Source organism: Schistocerca gregaria, chromosome 7, assembly GCF_023897955.1.
Source record: "Schistocerca gregaria isolate iqSchGreg1 chromosome 7, iqSchGreg1.2, whole genome shotgun sequence".
Lineage (NCBI taxonomy): Eukaryota > Metazoa > Arthropoda > Insecta > Orthoptera > Acrididae > Schistocerca > Schistocerca gregaria.
Window position 1 is genome coordinate 533,460,405 of NC_064926.1, and position 21,488 is coordinate 533,481,892.

General features: G+C 39.8%; 1 protein-coding gene across 1 annotated transcript in view; it reads right to left on the reverse strand.

The window, feature by feature from the left end:
* LOC126282264 (carboxypeptidase N subunit 2-like) overlaps positions 1-20,565 on the reverse strand; it is a 287,526-nt gene extending 266,961 nt beyond the window's left edge. Inside the window, exons 1-3 of the mRNA XM_049981874.1 lie at positions 20,440-20,565; positions 6,270-6,412; positions 3,438-3,595 (exon numbers count right to left, since the gene is read on the reverse strand). Coding sequence (XP_049837831.1) covers positions 3,438-3,595; positions 6,270-6,411 — 300 coding nt within the window. The 5' untranslated portion in view covers position 6,412; positions 20,440-20,565. The remainder of the gene's footprint in view (positions 1-3,437; positions 3,596-6,269; positions 6,413-20,439) is intronic.
* Positions 20,566-21,488: the final 923 nt, after the last annotated feature.

The window sequence follows — 21,488 nt, forward strand, 5'->3', positions numbered from 1 at the left end:
AGAACATGTGAAATAAGAACAATCATAAAATGTCTGGCATTTGCAGATGACATAGCCATACTTAGGAATAATACACAGGAGGCAAAGGAAGCACTGGAACATCATGAAATAGCTGCCACAACAGGTCTACAGACATCATATGAGAAGACTCAATACAGGGAATGACAAACCAACAATGTACCCATCATGCAAACAATGTATGGATCTGTAAAAAAAGAGTCAAAAAATTTAAGTATTTAGGGGAATACATACAAATAGGAGGATCAAACAAGCCATCTAACATAGAACAAACCGAAAGACTCCAGAAAGCATATAAACTCACATAGTCACATTATAATAAGAAAAGCATATCAAGACAGGCCAAAATTAGACATTACAAAACAGTTGCATTACCGGAAGCACTATATGTGTCAGAAACAACCACAATTGGAGCATCAGGCATTACAGAGACAGTAAAAATAGAATGCAAAATTCTCAGGATAATATGTGGACCCAATACACAAAGATGCATATCTACGAAAAGACCAACACACTGACAGACACACAGACATGATCAGAAAATGCAGAATAAATTTCTATTGATGCGTACAGAGAATGGACAACACCAGACTTACAAAGAGAATCTTTGATGTAATAAAACATTCAACCATTAAGACAAATTGGTATCATGAAATAGAGGAAGACATAAGGCAGCTGGGGATCATCGAACAGACGATAAAAGACAGAAAGGAATTCAGGAACAAAATTAGGAATGCAAAATTTATAGTAAATGAGAAGAGGAAGACAGGAGCATTATGGACAGAACAAAGGAAACAAGGGCATATGCAAAGGATGAAGAGATTTTGGGACAAGAAAAGGAAAAAAGGAAAGAAGTGCAAATTGTGTCGTCATGAGATATTTGAGTTCAAACACTGTCCATAAGGGCAAAAACGATATGAATGAATGAAGTTACTCCATGATGAGATACTGGAGACCCCATGTTCCTTATACTAAAATGTGTAGAAAATATCCCCAAACAACCTCTGAAATTTTATCAGCATTCAGGTTTGTACTGTATCGTTCACCGAAGTAGGGAATACAGAAATGTTTGCCCCTCAATTTTACCATCTATATGAAATAATGAGTTGTTTCCAGCAGCTCATAATATGATATTGCTTCTTTATTCCTAATGGTATTTACCATTCTCTGTAAATCCCAGTAATAGGATTTTGTAGTATGAGAAAAATAATAGTTTTTTTCACCTTTCTGCAATTACTACCAGACTTCATCAAGTGAAGGTTCCTCTACAGCTGTTCTAAGCCTCAGGGGAATCCAGACAACTGATATCCACTAAGAAGCAGTCACTTTATTATTTATGTCTTTTATTAGAAGCTCTCGTTAACTAATCTACATCTACACAGATACTCCACAAGCCACCATACGGTGCATGGTGGAGGGTACCTTTACCACTCCTACTCATTCCCTTTCCTGCTCCACTCACAAATAGAGCAAGGGAAAAAAACTATCTATATGCCTCCATATGAGTCCTAATTTCTTTTATCATATCTTTGTGGTCCTTACTCACAACGTATGTTAAAGGCAGTAGAATTGTTCTGCAGTCAGCTTCAAATGCCAGTCCTCTAAATTTCCCCACTAGTGTCCCTCAAAAAGAATGTTGTCTTCTCTCCAGGAATTCGCATTTGAGTTACCGAAGCATCTCCAGAACACTTACATGTTGTTCAAACATGATGGTAGCAAATCAAGCAGCCTGCCTCTGAATTGCTCTGTTGTCTTCTTTCAATATGACCTAGTATGGATTCCAAAAACTCTAGCAATACTCAAGAATAGGTCACACCAATGTCCTATGCAGTCTCTTTTACAGGCGTACCACTCTTTCCTAAAATTCTCCCAATATACTAAATTTGACCATTCACCTTCCTTACCACAGTTCTCACATGCTTGTTGCATTTCTTTTCACTTTGCAACCTTACGCGCACATATTTAAGTGTCAAACAGGACACTAGTAATAATGTATCGGTTTGTTCTTACTACTACTACTACTACTACTACTACTACTACTACTACTACTCCTACTCTGCGTTAACTTACATTTTTCCACATTTAAAGCTTGTTACTGGTCATCACACCAACTAGAAATTTTGTCTAAGCCATTTTGTATCTTCCTACAGTCATTCAACTCCAACACCTTACCGTACACCACATCACCATCAGGAAACAACTGCACATTGCTGCCCACCCTGTGTACAAAATCATGTACGCATATAGAAAACAAGAGTGGTCCTCTCATACTTCCCTGAGACACTTTTGCTGATACCCTTGTCTCTGATGAACTCTCGCTGTCGAGGACAACATACCAGATACTTACGAAGTCTCCATGCCATTCACATATCTGTGTACTTATTCCATATGATCATATCTTCTTTAACAGCATGCATTGGGGCACCATGTTAAAAGATTTTCAGAAATCTAGAAATATGGAATCTGTTGCCCTTCACCCACAGTTTGCAGTGTATCATGTGAGAAAAGGGGAAATCTATTTCTCATGAGTGATGCTTTCTAAAACAATGCTGATTTGTGGCCATAAAATTTCTTTAGACAGAGAAACTTAACATATTCAAACTGAGGAATATATTGTATTCAAGGAATCTGCAACAAACTGAAGTTAGGGATATTGGTGTGTAATTTTGTGGGTCCGTTCTTTTACCTTGTTTATATACTGGTCACATGCAATTTTTTCCATTCACTTGGGACTCTAAGCTACACAAGACATTCATGATAAATGCAGACTAAGTACGAGGCCAGTGCCATAGAGCACTCTTTGTGAAACTGAATTGAGATTCCACCCAGACCTGGTGATTTATTTGCTTTCAAATCTTTCAGTTGTTTCTCTAGACCAAGGACACTTATTACTATGTCATCCATACAGGAGTCTGTCCAATGGTCAAATGATGGTATGTTTGTACAATTCTCCTGTGTGAACAATTTCTTGAACATCAAATTTGAAACTATTTCTTTTGTTTTGTTATTTTCAACTGCCACACCAGACTGGTCATCAAGGAGCTGAATGGAAGCCTTAGTGGCACTTAGTGATTTTACATAGGACCAGAGACAACTTATCCTTCTGTATTTCAATTTCACTATCTATTTTCTCACATGATTGTAATAAGAAGGGACTTGAGGATGGTTGTTACTCTTATATCCTTTGATTATCAAACATATTCCTTCTTTGCCCACAGTAAAACAGAGCCTAAGGGTAACGAAAACCAAATTTCAATAATGCTGCACAGTAAAAACTAAAAGCAGCTATTCAAGTATATGGAACTTTCACAACTTTGTAAATGTATCATATATACAAGAAGAATATATAGTCATTTGTTTTATTGATTTTTGTAAATAGCACACATAACAAGAAATGACAATAATATTTTGATTATTACCTGTGGGCAGTGTGACAGACCCTCCACCTCCGAGAGTTTGGCTACTTCTGTCACAATGATTTTTTCCAAACTGGCACAGTACTGTGATGATGGCAACTGCAGTGTCTTAAATCCACCTTCTTGCAGTCTTGAAATTACTAGCTGTTTTATTGATTTACCTGAAATAAGAGCAAATTCATCAGCTGTCTGGAAATCAGAATAGATGTCAGCAGGTGTGTGTCAAACATAGTGATGATTGGACCTACTGTGTAATAACTTCACTAGACTGAAATAATAAAAAAAACTTCCAATCACATCTCAGAAAAGGCTGTTCCAAACTGTAAATGAAACATATACCGTGTATAATGGAGTGTATTGGGTAGTACACTGTTGAGAGATAATACATACAGGTAGTATACATTACTAAAGAGTGTTTATGTTCTGACAACATTCATGAAAGGTTTATAACAGTAACGTTGTGACACATCTAAGTCTTGGGTCCTGCAGTGTAATTCAACCATATTTTATTAAAATTAATTTATCTCATTTGTAATATTCCACAAATAAAATAATAATCTGTGAGGAAAATACAGTGAGAAATCTTACTATTTTTGTTTATTGTTAATCAATAGGCATTGATTAACCCATTTTGTATCATCAAATCTTTAATTAGAATTTTTATATTATTGCACTGAAATTCAGATTGGTAAGTAAGCAATTACAGTTACAGATATAGTCAAAATAAGGAAATAAACAGTTATTATAAAATAATAAACAGAAAATTACTTTAACTCAGAAGTAAGATTATATTCAAGGTATGTACATTGCAATAGTAAATATAGTAATAAGTCATTTTTTGCATTTATTTTCTTTCTTTTGGTAACATCAGTGCTGAAGCACATGGCTGTGAAAATGATCTCTATGAGAGTTGGTAGTTCTAAGTGGGAGCTCATAGCAAAGGTTGAGCTCAATGTAAAAATTTGTGTTTAGAGCCAGTGGGTAGATCACATTAGGAATTATTTGAACTGAAAATGTAACATATTTCAAATACAAGATGTTGTAATAATAGTAAGTAAATGACTGGAAGAAAATTTTTGCAAGTTACACATACATTCGCAGGACCTTGAAGAGATTTCTGTGTCAGCTACAAGAATGTGTGTAGAATCTAATTATATACTTTTCAAGCAAGCTTACAGTGTGTGGTGGATGGTACTTTGTGTGACACTGTCATTTTCCTCCTTTCTGTTCCAGTCGTGAATGTCTCACAAGGAGGAGTCTTGGTAAGCCACTGTGAGAGTTCAAATTTCTGATTTTACAGTCATAGTATTTTCTTGACACATATGTAGGAGGAAGCAAAATATTATTTGACTCTTCTAGGAATGTATGCTCTTTGTGTTTTAAAGGCACACCTCAGCATTATGCAGAATATTTCTGTTGAAGTGCCTGTCGCTGGAGTTGGCTGAGTGTCTCCATGATGCATTTGCACGCTGCTCTTCTGCAGATCTTTTCTATTCACCCCTCATCAATACTATCTGGCATGGATCTCGGACTGATCAACAATAATAAAACAATGGAAAATCCAGGAGTTGCAGATAGGCACAACAAAACACAGACACACACACAAACACTCTCTCTCTCTCTCTCTCTCTCTCTCTCTCTCTCTCTCTCTCTCTCTCTCTCTCGCTACAAGTCTGATATTCCATCCTTCTTACCTATGGTACACTTCTCCTAAAAGAGGAACAAGTTCTTTCACATACTCTACTCAGAACTATAATGGTGTCCCATCAGGTCCAGTGGCTTTCCCCCTGTTGAGTTGTTTTAGGTGTTTTTCTATCCCATGATTACTTGTTTTGCTACCTGCCATTTTGACTTTTGTATGATGATTTAAAGAAAGAATTGCAGTATGATCACCCTGAGTGAAACAAACTCAGAGAAAGGCATTTACTATTTTGGCCTTATCTTCTCTGTCAGTCTCCATTTTGACCATTATGGTCACAGAGTCTGCCTAAAATAAGCTGCATAAATATTCACCCAAATCTTGACAAGATTTCAAAGAAGTGCAAAGACTGGCAACTTGTTTTAAACATTTAGAAAATGCATTTCACAAACAGTAAAGTTTCCTACGAATGTAAGCACACTGGACTCGGATTCGGGTGGACGACGGTTCAATCCTGTCTCCAACCACCCTGATTTAGTTTTTCCGTGATTTCCCTAAATTGTTTCAGGCAAATGCCGGGATGGTTCCTTTGAAAGGGCACGGCTGATTTCCTTCCCAATCCTTCCCTAACCCAAGCTTGCACTCCGTCTCTAATGACCTCGCTGTCGACGGGATGTTAAACACTAACCACCACCACCACCACCACCACCACCACCACCACCACCTACGAATGTAATATTAGTGAGTCATGAAGGGAGCTGGTCAACTCTTACAATAGCGACTCTGGAAATCTTTTCTGTTACAAATGCATGATGGCACTACTGTGCATTCTTCTTAAAAGGATGTATTTACTGGTCTGTATTTTATTCCTATTTTGTTCTTAACATGTTCCATTGAATTTCATAGTACTGTAAAAAGTGAAAGAATCCTACATTGTGATGCTTGTTACCTTCTAGCAATATTGCACAAACTTTTATACAATACATTAAAATTTTAACAAATGAATTGTAAAAATTACTTGTAAAATGTATACTCGACTTGTCCAATACCATATGTACAAATTGTACAACAGTGTGATTTGTTGAATCCATAAAATACAATGTCACATGAACAGTATTCCAAGTGCAATTGAGCTTGCACCTTAGCATTTCCTACAGTTGCAGAAGATGAAAATTTTAATTATATCAGTACTGTACCTGCAAAGCAAGACTCCGGTGGTGAAGCATCAAGTTTGATACCAGTACAGATGAGCTTGTTCCCACTGATGTTGCAGGGACACTCCTCACCCAGAACAATGCAGCAGGCTGCTGCTAGAGTCAAAGCCACCAGCTTCCACATTCTGTAACATTGTAATGCTGATGAGTTTACGAATACTTGTTATTTAGTGCTACCTTACTTATGCACAATGCATTGATAAGTTAAAAAAAAAGTTGTTGCCACCACCTAACAGTGTTGTTACACAAAACTCCTACAATTCATGGCATGAAGTCTACAACTCTTTCGTACATCCAACTACAAATGGTTGTGTGATCACTAAAAACCACAATGAGGAGCTTTAAATACTTCCAGCTTGTGCTCTGCATCATGTGTGTTTCAGAGGTTTGTTATTTTGACATTTGTAAGCTGGTACATTGACAGGAATTTAGCCACAAGCAACTCGAATAACTGTTGTGTTCCATTCTTGTGTCATACTGAAAGATTCCATGTCTGGTATGGATGACATCAGCTGCAAAGGATTTGTGGCTAACAAGAATACAACTGCCATTGTGCCTTTGGTAACAACTAAGTGAATACATTTGTTTCAGAGCAAATCTGCAACAATGCGTTCTGAGCAGTGTGATCCAAACAATGTTTGTCTTCCCTGGAATAGTACTCGGATTCCGCTCGCTTTGCACATTGCAGTCTAGCCTGTTCACTGGCTGAGCAAACAAGTAAAGTCCAAGTTCTCAGAGGAAACCTAAATGTCCAATGGATTATGACGTACAGTTTCACTGCTATCCATCCACTTTTACTACTGAAAGCAGAATATCAATATACAGAATACTGTTGTCATTTCTATGACACTGCTCCCCATTTAGTGAGTCATCACAAGCTATCTTTCAGTAAATTTGTTTGCAGATGTAGCTTCCCTTTTCTCTTCACATTTAGCTAATTGAAACTTCTGAGGTGTTGATGCAGAGAATGGATGCTCTCTGCACAAGAAAATGTATGTAAAAACAAATACAGGTGCGAAAAGCTAAACTACATTCTAGAAGGTAGGTTAACTCCCAGCAAAAAAGTTTCTCATCAACATTGTTTGGTTGCAGATGACAAGCTACCTGTAGTAATTAACACACAAGTGATCCAGAAAATTCATGCACACCAAATGTAAAGATATTTACAAAAAGAAAGGATCTGTCGTTTGAACTAAAAATGCACATTATTCTATAATCATTTAACAAAAATGTTTACATTGCAGAATAAATAAAAATGAAAACCCACTGATGATGGCACAGTGGTGCCGAAACATGTCTGAATACTGAGAAAAACTGTGTTTTGCATAACTGGCGGACCTCACATCCAAACAATTTTAACTGCAAACAGGGCCAATACAAGGAGCTGCAAATCAAAATGATGGATATAGTGTCATTTCTGTTTGTCTCTCTGCGTATTTCTTTTAGTTACCTTCTTGCTATACTGAAGCAGTTCAGTCACTGTACAGTCCCAACTTTCATCAAGCTATGTTACTTGGCAGTGACGTATGAAAGTTACTTTCATTCTAAAGTTTTGCACACCAGAGTACAATGATACATTTAATTGGTTGTACACAATACGGTTCCATTAAGTATCATAATTTCTTTTCCAATAATGCTTCTTTATATTAAATTTAGTTACAAAATCGGGGGTTCAGCTTTTGTAGTTCTGCAAAGGACACGGGATCACCTCGGTACAGCTCTGCATAGCATGTGCCATTCTGAATGGAAAACCATTAAACATATGTTCTGCGCTTAACAAGTCTGCAAAATGCAGCATTGTGTCACTATCTGCACCATGTTGGTCACTTAAGTTACATTACTGGCACAGTTACGTATATGAGAGAATTTGCTTGTTCACTTTGAAATGATGTTCTTCACAAATTATTTGCGTTTTGTACATGTACCCTGACAAGTTTTGGCAACATTAGCTTTAAAATGCAGTGAAGATAGCAGTGCCTATTTCAGCCATAATTGATAACAGAATTAGAGAAGTATCCTTGAACCAGGACTTAATTTCGGTCGGAACGGCGCACCGGCATCTCCCAGGGACTTTCTTCTTTTAGCTTGACTGAAACAAGTCGGCAAATAGTACGTTAATTATGTTTTGCCGCTGCGCCGGCTGCAATGAACTTGAAAATTCTCCGAGGACAGACAGTTAACACCTGTTTATATTAAATCTTGTGGCGTTATTGTTTTAGTCCTTAACAAATTTTAGTATAAAGCTCTGAATTTCAGAACAGTATCTTGTAAAAAGTGATTTCTCATTGTAAGTTTGGGGGGGGGGGGGGGGGGGGAGTGTACGGTTGAAGAGGAGCGTTCCGGCACCTAAAATTTTAGAAATTAAACATTACCTTTCAACACTCCTACTCATTGTTTCAAACAACAGTATTTCGGAATCCGGTAAGAACAAGGCACGTGTTTTTTATGATATTTTTCCTCCAGAGGGGCCCATATTATTGTATCTAAATGTTTGTCCACATCTTCCAGAATCCTCTGCCGTAAGACCTTTTCGCCGTTCTGCCCCCCCCCCCCCCCCCCGCCCCCCTTTCTCTCTTCAATAACACTTGCTTGTGCGAATAATACCGGTACTGTACACAAATACGCACAAGGAACCGAGTCCTGGCAATGGTAATGAATCAAGAACTAACCACAGGCTGGCGGGATGTTTTGCCAGTTGCCAGTACAGAAGTGGCTAACTGTGACTCACTGATTTGGCACAGCTGTCGAGACCAACTTCCTGCTTTATGGCGCAATCTTCTCGCAGCTAGGTCCGCGCTTGCATCTGTAATGCGCGACATTGGACGAGTGGCCAGAATTTGTCTCGCCTGCATGGGATTTCAAGTCGGCCCCGCGACTACGGGGTTCTTTACTACGTTCCTCATAAGCTTTACTCGTTAAAGCATTCCAGAATGAGCAACATCTAGCAACGTGCGACAACCCATTTACTCAAAATAATTACAAGAGTCACACAGACGCCCACACGCTGCATTTTTCAGTTACTAACTTGTGTCAGGCTCATATTAATCTGTGTTCTCTCTCATTTGTTACACAAAACGAGCAAATACGAAAACTCGCGGCAACTAATGGTGATAAAACTTGGACTTTGCCATTTTGGAAGCCAAGCGCAGCACTAAAGACGTGCCGATATCTGATCTCTTGTCGGCTAATACCGTACCACATCCATTCACAATTGTGTATTTCACGTCACGATCGAATCCGCGCGAAAGAGAAAAAGGATGTTGCCGATTAAAGCACAGAGACATCTGAGCATGTTTTTTCTTGAACCGGGAATGACGCAAAACAAACATCTACGCCGGCCTAAGTGGCCGACAGGTTCTAGGCGCTACAGTATGGAGCCGCGCGGCCGCTAAGGTCGCAGGTTCGAATCCTGCCTCGGGGTGTGTGATGTCCTTAGGTTAGTTAGGTTTAAGTAGTTCTAAGTTCTCGGGGATTGATGACCTTAGAGGTTAAGTCCCATAGTGCTCACAGCCATTTGAGCGAAACATCTACTGGTAGTAAATTCTAACTGCGACTAATTAACAAGCGGCATGAATTATTTAATGTGACAGTGGTCTTGACTTCACTGTAATGCAAAACGAATACACTTACGTAAAAGAAGAGTATTGAAACTGTCGGAAGACCTGAAGACAATAACTTTGATAAGTGTGTATTTGTCCTTTAATCGCAGTATTCAGAGAAACAGGAGCAACCTGATTTAGGGATTATCACTGTCTGCCAGGAAACCAGAATGAACGTTGTTAGGTACAGAATGGCGGCCGCTGCTCATTTAATCGCATCTCTAAGGAACTGGGCCATTTTATTTATTAATAAATTTTTGTTTAACGATGTGTGCTTTATCTCATTATCGTAGGGAATATTTATCTACAGCCTTTTCTCCAAAGTTCACTTCTCAGCAAGTATTTTGCTGATGAACTGGACGGGTTACTCTTAAATGGCAGTCAGTACATTCATGTAAGTCCTGGTACATATGGTAATGTTGCACATCGTAGATCGTATGTTGGTTAATTATGTTTTGCTTTATGGATCTAAATGTGGCGCATGTGGAACCGAAACCAGCCACAGTTAAAAAAAAGTAATCTAAGCGGACAATAAAATATGTTTTACAACGACCGATTGCGAATTTTCTCTGAAAAAGACAATGCGTCAATTTTTGCAACGCTAACCGGTTTGTCCAACGTATTTGTTCGATCTGTGTTCATTGCGCAACATTTTACCACTTATCGCGTACCACCCTAGCTTTTCAGGTTCAGTAATCGGTATATAAAGGAAAACAAATGAAAACAAGCGACATGTTTTGTCGGAGGAAACTTAGCGCTCGTAGGTCATCTCAATGGCGGCTGGAGAGTTCGCGATAGCCCCTAACCTGTGCAGATAGGAGTGGGTCGAGGTGACAATCAGGCTTGGGGTCACATCTGCTTCTTGCACAAAATAAAACATCATCATCTGACCGTGGAAGTATCTCTACTGTTATAAGACAGGGGCTGATTCTGCATCCACCCGTAGTTACAATGACGTGTCACAAAATTACGAAAGTCTTTCATATTTCAAAACGGGTTGAGACATCGAAACAAAGTTGTCTAAGAAAGGTGACTGCTTCACGGTACGACTAATACCTGAATGTATAACAACATTTGTAGTGAAACTTTCTCGAAAAGTCAGGAAATGTGAAAAGTGTAACTACAGACTCACTGCAGGACTGCCCTATTAATCTGGATTTACGGATAAATCAGGTCAAACTGTGCAGTTCTTTGCTTCCGTATTTTTAATTATATTTGAGATTTCACAGAACTTACTCTTACGACTGACACCTTGTTTATAAATGACACTCCCAACTTGATATGAAGCAGAAATAGTTCTCTGTGTTGATAAGAAATTTAATAAAGCTTAGCGTTGAAGCGCCGACAGACGAAATAATAAACGAAACTTTCACTTTCCCGACGTGCTTTTCTATGGTTCTTGTAAATCGCATAAGACAAATGCCGAACTTGTTCCTTAGAAAAGGAGCTTTGCCTTGGACGCCAATGCTTTGTAGCCAGGTTCCTACATATAAGGCTGGGCCGATGCGTTGGGCAGCCATCGCGCGCTTCCTCGTGACGTCACCGTCGAGAACCTTCAGCAGCACGAGACGTATTCTCACGTTCGCGTATGGCGCTATTCCTCTCATACTAACATTAATTTACGAAAACTGAAGGGCCGTGTAATCAGTCATGAGTTCGATAGAAGTTTACCTATACAGGGACTGAATGTTACTACCTACTGCGTCTATGAAACTCATACTGTCTTTCTAGGAATGGGAAAACTACTGATTGTGGTCTCCTTAACATGTATGTTCTATTATTCAATATTTTTCATTAGATAAGTCATAATCTAGCATCCTTCAGTCAGTTTTCAAATATTACACTATTTTCAATTGTATGTAAACGCAACAGAGACAAGAGCTTGCAGTTTAGAAAACATTTTTTGCGTCACAATCGGAAATAGTGTATAACACTCTTGTCATGCTGATTTTAAATAGTAAGGAAACGCTATAAGTCCAGTTACTTCACGCATTACTACGCATGATGATACAGAAGTTACACAATTAATCGCCTTATTTTCAAAAATTTGAAGAATAATTTAAATGTCTTAATGTGTTCTGGAATGAACCGCAGAAGCTGTCCGCCTGCGTGTTGTTCTCTGCTGCTATTGGTTGGCCGTCTGTGCCTTTGCTGATGTGTTGAGATGTTTTGCCCGGATACAGGCCAAATTTAACATTGTAGGGTTCAGGGCGTTCCAACTGCCCTAAAGACATCCGCAAAGTATGGGACGCGGAGGCGGGGGGGGGGGGGGGGGGGGCAGGGGAGGTGAAATGAGGCATTGCCCCCCCCCCTTTTTTTAGCCTTGAGTTTACTTTCTGTTCATTACGGAATTCTTACTCGTTTCTAGCAATGACTGGCTGGGATATTACTAAACCGTAGATTCTGCAGTGTCGAATGCTATGAGAAATTCTATTTGGCAAGTTTGCACTACGTTCTGTCAAACTGGGAAGACGAGGACCACCTTGGTTCAATTCCAGGCTCTTCAAAATAGGTTCCATCGGCCAAGTGGATGGTAATTTCAGGTTTCCCCACGTTCATTTAGTCGTCTGTTGGACCTAAATTACACTTTATCGAAATAACAAAAATTTGGCTTTCAAGAGATTTTTTTTCCAACTTCAGTTATGCCAGATAACATCAAATAGTACAAGGCACGGTAAATTGTGCAACAGTCTACTAACACGGTCAAATGTGAAGTTTTGCAAGTAAAGAGTTGCAGATGGCATGAAAGTTGAAAAGCCTTTTTAAAGTTCTTTACTTGTTTCTTCACTTCTGAGCAGCATTACTGTGACTTTTTCGAAGGTTATTTTATTGCTTTACAACAGGCGTTCTGATTTTTGGAAATTTTAAGTGCCAACCTAACGTTATTGATATATTACTAAAATCATATTTTTTGTAAATGGGTCTACCCTGGGTTTAATCACAATAACGGTGTAATTTCAGAAAGCTGAATGAAAAAGGTGGCACTTATATTCGTATTAATGACATAAAATTATTTACTTTGTATATACTAGTAAAATATGTTTACAGTCTGGGTATAATTCGGTGGATACCAATTATTCGTTTGAGATAAAAAATTTTTTTTGTAATTCCTGTCAAATACAGTCCTTGGGAAACAGTTCCTTTCCGAACTCACCAGTCGCACCAACAACTGCAAGTTTAGGAGTGCCTCTCTCTTGGATGAATTTCTGTGGACGTCTTTTTTTTCAGACAGTGTCTCCCATGCGCGAAAATGCGGCCGAGTTTAGTTGCATGTTTCTACAAAATTGTACGTTTAATTTGTCAAACAACTTGCTTTAACAGCAGAAACACTTAAAAATCAACACTGTAAACAAACTAATACCACACGAAAACCGCATGAATTAATGAAGCTGCAAGTCGTGTTTCATGAGCGCTCCTGGTCTCCGGTCAAGCAACGTTTTCACTTTTCTGGTCCCCTCTTTCTGTCTAGCATCTGCAGAACGCAAAAGGCTGCTCTCCTACAAAGGGGTTTAGCCATTGCTATACAGAACAACACACAATAAGAAATTACATACGTTAAACAGGACGAAGCCGTTCAAAATTGCTGTTTTCGAAATGGTGTATGTCTCAAAATCTGCACGTTGCACAGTGGTACAGATTTCAATTAACTCTGATTTCGGAAGAAAGATGCAGCAATAAATACTAGTATCCTTAGCCAGCTCTCTGGAACATATCTACCAGAGCGGACTGAGTAGATGCCAGCCTTACGTAAACATTTTGCATAACAGTTATAGTTGCTTGAAGTTTACGTCCTTAACCAAGCCGAACAATGCAGCAGACACTTTTGGTGCAACAATGCGGTGAACTGTTCCATCGTACCGCTGAAGATATAAGGAAAGCAAATAAACGTGCAAATGACGCTGCTTACCACTGAACCGTAAAACTGGAATAAGCTTATAACTTCAAGATACGAAAAAAGTAAAAGTCTTCGGTCGGGGAGTACGGAATTATTAGACATTGTACGAATAGGCTCAGTTTAGGTCGTCATAGCAACATTACACAGCTATTGCTCTGAATTCATTGTCCATTTCACAGTTAGGGACAGTCGCCGAAATTCCCTACATCACCTCTCGAATTAAGACGTCTCGCCCGCGACTGATTCAACTGCGTAGCTGCGTACGCCGCAAGAGGTCTGTGATGACGTGTCAATAGGGCTTGCACGAAAAGAATAGCGACACGCAGTCTGGTGCATTCAACTTCGGGCGCTTGCTTATTTTTGATAAGGCTACCCAGCTGGCCACACAGAGACCGTGTCCTTGGCGGAACAATCCAGGGCAGTCTATACAGGTCGTCACTTGGAATCGAACCTCGAACCCTTTTATCACATGCAGGTTGCTGAAGTAACCCTGAACGGATAGTCCTTCGCTGAGTCGGAGCTAAAAGGGCCACTACTGTTCATTTAATCCCATGAGACTTACCAACTTTGTTTACCTCAAATATTTCGGTATCAGTGAAGGCACGGAAGCAAATTTTTCGATATATGATAAAACGTAAAAAGGTAAGTATTATGATGCATAAATAATACCCATTGTTTATTAATCTGACGATAAACACAAGCAATTGGTTTTTATATGGAGCTATGTACTGTTCTACATCTATACTATGCAAACCACTGCGAAGTGTATGATAGTACACGTATTATGATTACTTTCCCTTCAATTTGCGTATTGAGCACGTGAAAAATGATTCTTTAAATGCCTTTGCGCATGCTATAATTAGATCTTTCCTTCACGATCCCTACGTGAGCGATATGAAGCGGCATTGGAGAGCACTTAAATAGAGGACATTCAGTAGAATACGTTTCTATAGATGCACTACTGTTTATATTGAGACTGGTTGTACATTATTACGCTATCCCACTTTATATATGTCTCTGTAGGGACACGCACAGATAAACAGTCAAGTTCGAGTTAAGATTCTAGAGCACGATCCCTGCTTTTGCAGTTACTTACATAGCAGGTCAGATCAAACTGCACTTTGCCTGGCCCAGATATTCAGGAATGGCCCACATTTTTTTGGCAAATTCACGCTGGAAACCTTAACAGTCATTATCACCAAACCCTTATTTTTAAGGGATTGCAAATGCTGCTCAAAATTACGTAATTAACTTTTTCTATAGATACTTTAATACCAAGTCGAGAGAAAGACGAAGAGCATGTAGCGAAATACAGCCCTTCTGAGTTTCCTTATTGATATACTTATTTCTAAATCTTTAACGGTTTCGAAAATATTTGAGCTGAGCTATTTGGGCAACATCCTGTGTTTTAACGTCTGAGAGTGTTAGCTGCTGTCTCAGATTTTCTTTTAGATGACGTTGGAACCTGTGGAAAAATATTATCCGATAAAAATTGGGAAGGAGGAAGAACATATCAGTGCAACACAACACGTGCATCGCAGGCTTACGTTTTGAGTTCTTTAGGTAAATAGGAAATAATTCCTCAGTTACCAAAACTGGTATGAGTGACTCACGTAAGTCGCATGACCTCTGACGGACTCAATGTGCATATAGTGATATTTCATTCGTGAACTACTTCAGTTTCATGTTGCTTCGCAATTGTAGCTGCAGCAAGTGCTGAATGAAATGGTGGTTTTTCTCGATATCAGTGGATCTATAGCTACTTACATTTTTCTTGTGCTGGAATTTTGATAGCTTCTAACACCAAAAGCTTACTGAGAGAAGCGACATATGGGTCGGAATCGATATAAGGGAAGTTAATATCTCCATCCGGCCACCCTGACTTAAGTGTTCCGCGATTTTTCTAAAGCCTAGTTTACACGACGACATTGGGTTGCGCCACTCGTTGCGTGGAACGAGTTGCACGCAAGTGGTCTCATATACGTCTGTAGACGCGCCGACACCAGTATACACTTCAGTTTCGTCGTTTTGTGGGTCCCTGAGTCGTGTCTGAAAAGAAAGTTTTGGCAGCTGCACGTCGCACGAGTTGCGATGGAGTTAAAGCTTTTTGCGTAGAATCGCTACATAAGAAAAAATTAAGAAACGTGTCAGATTCGTGACTGGATGAAGAAAAGACATCAGTTCGGTTGCGCAGCATCCTTGCTGAAATAATTTATAACGGAAGATGGACACAAGTTCTTTTAATTATCCTAGAATTTCACCAGAACTGTTCACGTTTCTTCTAAATAGAGTTAATTATGCGATAATGAACAAAGGTACTGTAATGCATGAAGCACTGTCGCCAGAGCTGAAATTACATATCATATTGCGTGCATTACAATCGAGAACACTCGGCATGCAATAAGACGCAGTTTTAGTTGGTGATGACGCTTTTTCATTAACACGAAAAATTGTTAACATTAACAGCAATAATTATTCGAAGCAGGCCGCATTAAGAAGAGAATGGTTTGCAAACTACTCTCTTGAAGATTGATCTGCACAGTGGCAATATTTCAAAATTGTAACATATGTGAATGGGGAGCAATGAAGCGACGTTTTGAATAGATGAATGCAGCTTCTTGAATTTGTATAGGCTTCCCTCCTGCCAACAATATTGCTTAACAAAGAGTTGGCCAAATCGAACGATGGAATTTTAGTCTTGCAGGCGAGAGCATTGCCACAACTAGAATTACACTTTGCTTGTATTTTTCTTAATTCTATTGCATATGTGCTTCTACCTCAATAAAATTTGCCATGCAGCTCAGATACTGTCAAATCATTTATGTTCTGATCGCACATGACCGTCTCAGCGGCAGCAATATGTCGCTTATTTTTGTAATCAGCATCACTCAATCCCAAAAACACCTATGCAAAGCATAGATATCCAAAAAGCGAACATTATTCTCCGTTCCCCAATTCGTATTTCAGTTTGTCGATGATGTTTTGGTTTGTGAGGTGCTCAACTGCGCAGTTATCAGCGCCCGTACGAATTCCCAACCTTTACTCAGACCAATGTCGCCACCTTCGTGAATGATGATGAAATGACGAGGACAACACAAACAACCAGTCATCTCGAGGCAGGTGAAAATCCCGGACCCGCCAGGAATGGAACCCCGGACCCCGTGCTCGGGAAGCGAGAACGCGACCGCGAGGCCACGAGCTGCGGACAAGTGTGTGAAGATAATGCCGGGATGGTTACTTACATAAATCATTGCCTCTTACTATTCTCCTCCTATTGCTGCGTCTAATGACATGGATGTCACCAGTCGTTAAATTTTAATAAAGATTTCGCCAACAGCAGCGAGAAATATGTACGAGCAAGTACAGAAGTATAAACATCCATAACAAATGGGGAAATTTAAGACACTAATAAAGGGCGACTCAGAATCAAATTTCAAGTGATTTCTAGTTAATACACTGAGCTCTCACTGACGATGGAGCAAACAGTTCTCAAAAATTTACTGCACCTGGGAGCAAATGACACAAGTTTTAGTCTGTTGAGAACATTAGGCATGTCAAAGATAGAAAGTTTAAAAGAAGTACTTCGAACGATGATTGGAAACTACAGGGAAAAAAAACGATATAACACCAATGCAGCAATGAATTTAGCTACATTTACGTCTACCGTATATTCCGCCAGCCACTTCAGAGTGTGTGCTAGCTAGTATTTTATTTACCACTGCCACCCCCCTCCCCCCCCCCCCCACCCTATCCTGTTCCAGTTGTGGGAAGTAGTCTCCGCGCGACCTCGAATCACACTAACCGAATCTTCAAAGTCGTTTCGCGAGGCTTATCTAGAATGAAACAATATTGGTTTTCTCCACTAAGAAGAGATGGGAAACGTTGATAGAATACATGGTAAAATGCTAGTGGGACGTGAATGTGTATGGAGATAAAGAGAACATGAGAAATGAAGAAAAGTGAACAGATGCCTCAACTTTTAGAAAGATATGTGGTGTAAAACGAACACAGGCGGAAAAGGAAAAAGAAAAAAAGAATTCAAACGTCCTATTGGCGTCGGTAAATGACAGACAAGCAAAAATCCATGGTCGTGGAAATGTCGTGCGGCTAGGGCCTCCCGTCGGGTAGACCGGTCTCCAGGTGCAAGTCTTTCGAGTTGACGCCACTTCGGAGACTTGCACGTCCATAACACAACGTCCAGTCCCTGAGCGGAGAAACTCTCCGACCTACCGGGAATCGAACCTGTGCCCCTTGGCATGACACTCCGTCGCACTGACCACTCAGCTACCTGGGCTGACAGTTCCACGGCAATAGATGCTGTCCATCAGGATTCCCTCATATCTTTACTTCTATGATATTTCATAAACCGGGAAAATCAATTTTTCGATAATTTGTAGTATGGAAAGAGTAAGTAAGGTTTATCTTATTTTCCTGCATCGCTCGTATCCTTAACTTTTTATGTACCAAGGTGGTGAGGTAACAACTGTTTTTCTTTGAAAGAGAGGACCTCTCCAAAAACATTCCAGAGGTCTTGAGGAGGCTAGCAAGGATGGATAATGACGGACATTGTTTGAAATGAAACAATTACCATGAATAGACAGGAAAACTAATGCAAAACTATCACGGATCACCCTGAAACTGAGCTATGTTCGCATATTTTGTCCTCGCATTGTTATACAGTTTCTATTTTAGTGAAACGTCCACTGCAAACATTAACAGCCAGTGTTCCATTGCACTCTTCAAGGGCAATTTAACGGCGTTAGAAACAAATCCAGCAAGTAGCCTTAGTTTCAAAACCTCAGTAAAAGATTACGCTAAAAACACAAGCGGCATAAGAAAGATCGACTCTGCGCATAGTGTAACTTGTCGGAAATTCTGTTTCATCATCTTAGAATGTTCATCATACAGCAATTGGGGCCGGCCGGGGTGGGAGGGAAACACAGTAGGCAGTCATGGTTTTGGAAAGAGAAATGATGGACGTGAATGAATGCCGGCCGGGGTGGCCGAGCGGTTCTAGGCGCTACAGTCTGGAACCGCGCGACCGCGACGGTCGCAGGTTCGAATCCTGCCTCGGGCATGGGTGTGTGTGATGTCCTTAGGTTAGTTAGGTTTAAGTAGTTCTAAGTTCTAGGGGACTGATGACCTCAGAAGTTAAGTCCCATAGTGCTCAGAGCCATTTGAACCAGCAATTGGCATTGTTAGCTGATGTGAGAAGCCCTGTTTATTAATCACAGTACAGCGTTCCAACTTTGCCATACTTTTACTTCCATTTTTCTCTCACCGATACCAAACAGAAGAAAACCTTTCGTATTACTAAGAGTTTCCAATAAGATATGACATTTATGTGGGCAACTTGTAACATTGAGGAAGAAGAAAAGATGCCACAGATTTTAATGCGTAAATTACATCGCTCCAGCAGCCAATGAAATACTGATGGTCCATGTCTTGTAAGCTCCACACATATGAACCAGTACACGCTATCCAATGATAAACTCTGTCATGCGTATAAAGATGAATAAAATTAATAGGCGACAGCCGAGGGATAACAATAAAACAAAAGGCACGCACGCAGACTCAAAAGTGTACAGATTTGTTGGTTACAGAAGACCAAGTGAGAAACGGAACGTAGAAACGAGGCAGAAATGAGCTGAAAGTGTTAACAGTCTAATTAAGGGATATGCGGCCAGAGAGTCAGTGTCCGTGATTCATTCTCTAATGTATATTTTCAGACAGGAGAATCCTCTGCGAATGTAGATCGTGTCATCCAAAATGGCAGGGGAGAGAATTATCAGTTATAAACTAATTAGCTATTCACCGAAATTGATATAATCTGATACATTTCTTGTTAAAGGCTGCAAACAGAGCAGTTGTGGTAAAGTCTCCATTTAGTATAAATAACAAAGATGCTACTTTTCCAGGTTTGCGAAGTAGGTATTTATCGACCATTGTGCTTAGTATTTACATGAGTAAAATAATAACTGCCAAACAATTATCTATATACTGTAAGAGCCAAAGCCCGTTTGTAATGAACAATGTGTTGAACGTCATACTGCTAACAGGCTTGACATGTTCTAGAATCGAGGTATCAGACAAACCGTAGATATAGTGGCCAATAAGATGGGATTGTAATGCTATTGTTAAAAGTCTTTGCAACAGAATGCAGAAACGCTTTCTGATCTCTCCTGCAGAAAAGTAAGTATTTGTAGGAATTAGTTTTAGAGCTTACATTGTGGTTGTGAAAATCGCAGATAATTTGAAACTGAGTAATGCTTTTAAGTATACCGGCATGTGAATTTAAGAACATTTGAGGAGGTTTAAGTTTCGTTATCTGTTTTAGTCAGTATTTTTTTTATTTTTATTGAATTGATACTAGCTGCACTACTACAGAAGGTAATTACACAAGGACCAGGAGATGATTGTATAGAAAATAAACTAGTTCCTTCGTTTCGTCAGTGGGAGATAACAAAACACTGAAGTAACAATGAACTACCATCCTATAGACAGAAAACGACTAGATGGGCGAGAGAAGAGGTGTACAGAACAATGAGACGAATGCGACTAAGTAGTAAATATAAGATACCATTACATGTAACTGTCTGACTTGAGAGAGTAGCGAAAACAAGGAGAATAAGAAAGTAAACAGTTGGTAGATCGTTACCTGATGCGTCGCGCGCTGAGCAGCCGAAACGCAGGACTGGAGAACAGCCGGCCGGCCGTCCAATATATCGAGGCTACCCCCACTTCGGGGCCTTGGCCTTGCGGTGACGTCACCGGACGCTGCCGATGGTCAGTGTCCCGTGCGCTGCTTACTGGAAACCTCTCCGTTATCGCCCCTTTAACATCTCAGCTCTTACCAGAAGTCGCATAGTGCTCTCGACTATGAACAGGTTTAGAGAACCTCTGTTAAATGCTCTAAATGGACTCCCAGCACACACCGGCATTGTAAGCGTCGGTATACAGTCGTCGTTTTTCGATTGCTTCAGTACTGTTAAGTCATCCTGTGTGAGCGAACAAATATTTAGGGTTGTGCGGATACTATTCGCATCTGTGTCACTCCCTTGTCTAATTATAATTAGCAATGGCTTTACGCTATCAGCAGATGAGGTGTCTTACCCGGATTTACCTCCTCCGTGCCAACCAGCGCAGATTCCGTGAGCACTGGTCAAGCGAAATCCAATCCGCTTTTCTCACATAACTTCCTGAAAGCTATGAATCGAGGCAGCCAAGTAGATCCAACATTTTTTGACGAGTGGAAGGCATTTCACTTAGTACCACACCATTACTCATTAATGAAAGAACGATCATATGCGACTGGACTAAGTACGGAAGACACAGCTATATTACCTTGGAAGAAGAGACATCGAGTGACGTAGAACTTCAGGTGTGTCTCAGAGAAATGTGTAGGGACCCTTGCTGTTGATGTTGTACATTAATGATCAGCGTAAAATATTGTTGTAAACCTCAGATTTTTCGTGGATGATGCAGTTATCTATAACGAAGTAGTGGCCGAAAAAAAAGCTGCACAAACATTTAGCCGGATATGGATAAGATTTCACAGCGGTGCAAGTCCGGCAACTTCTTTTAAATGTTCAAAAACGTAAAATTACGCACTTCACAAAACAAAAAAGCGCAGTATGTTATGACTAAAATGTCAACGAATCACAATTGGAATGAGTCAACTCTTGTAAGTGCCTGGGTATCACAATT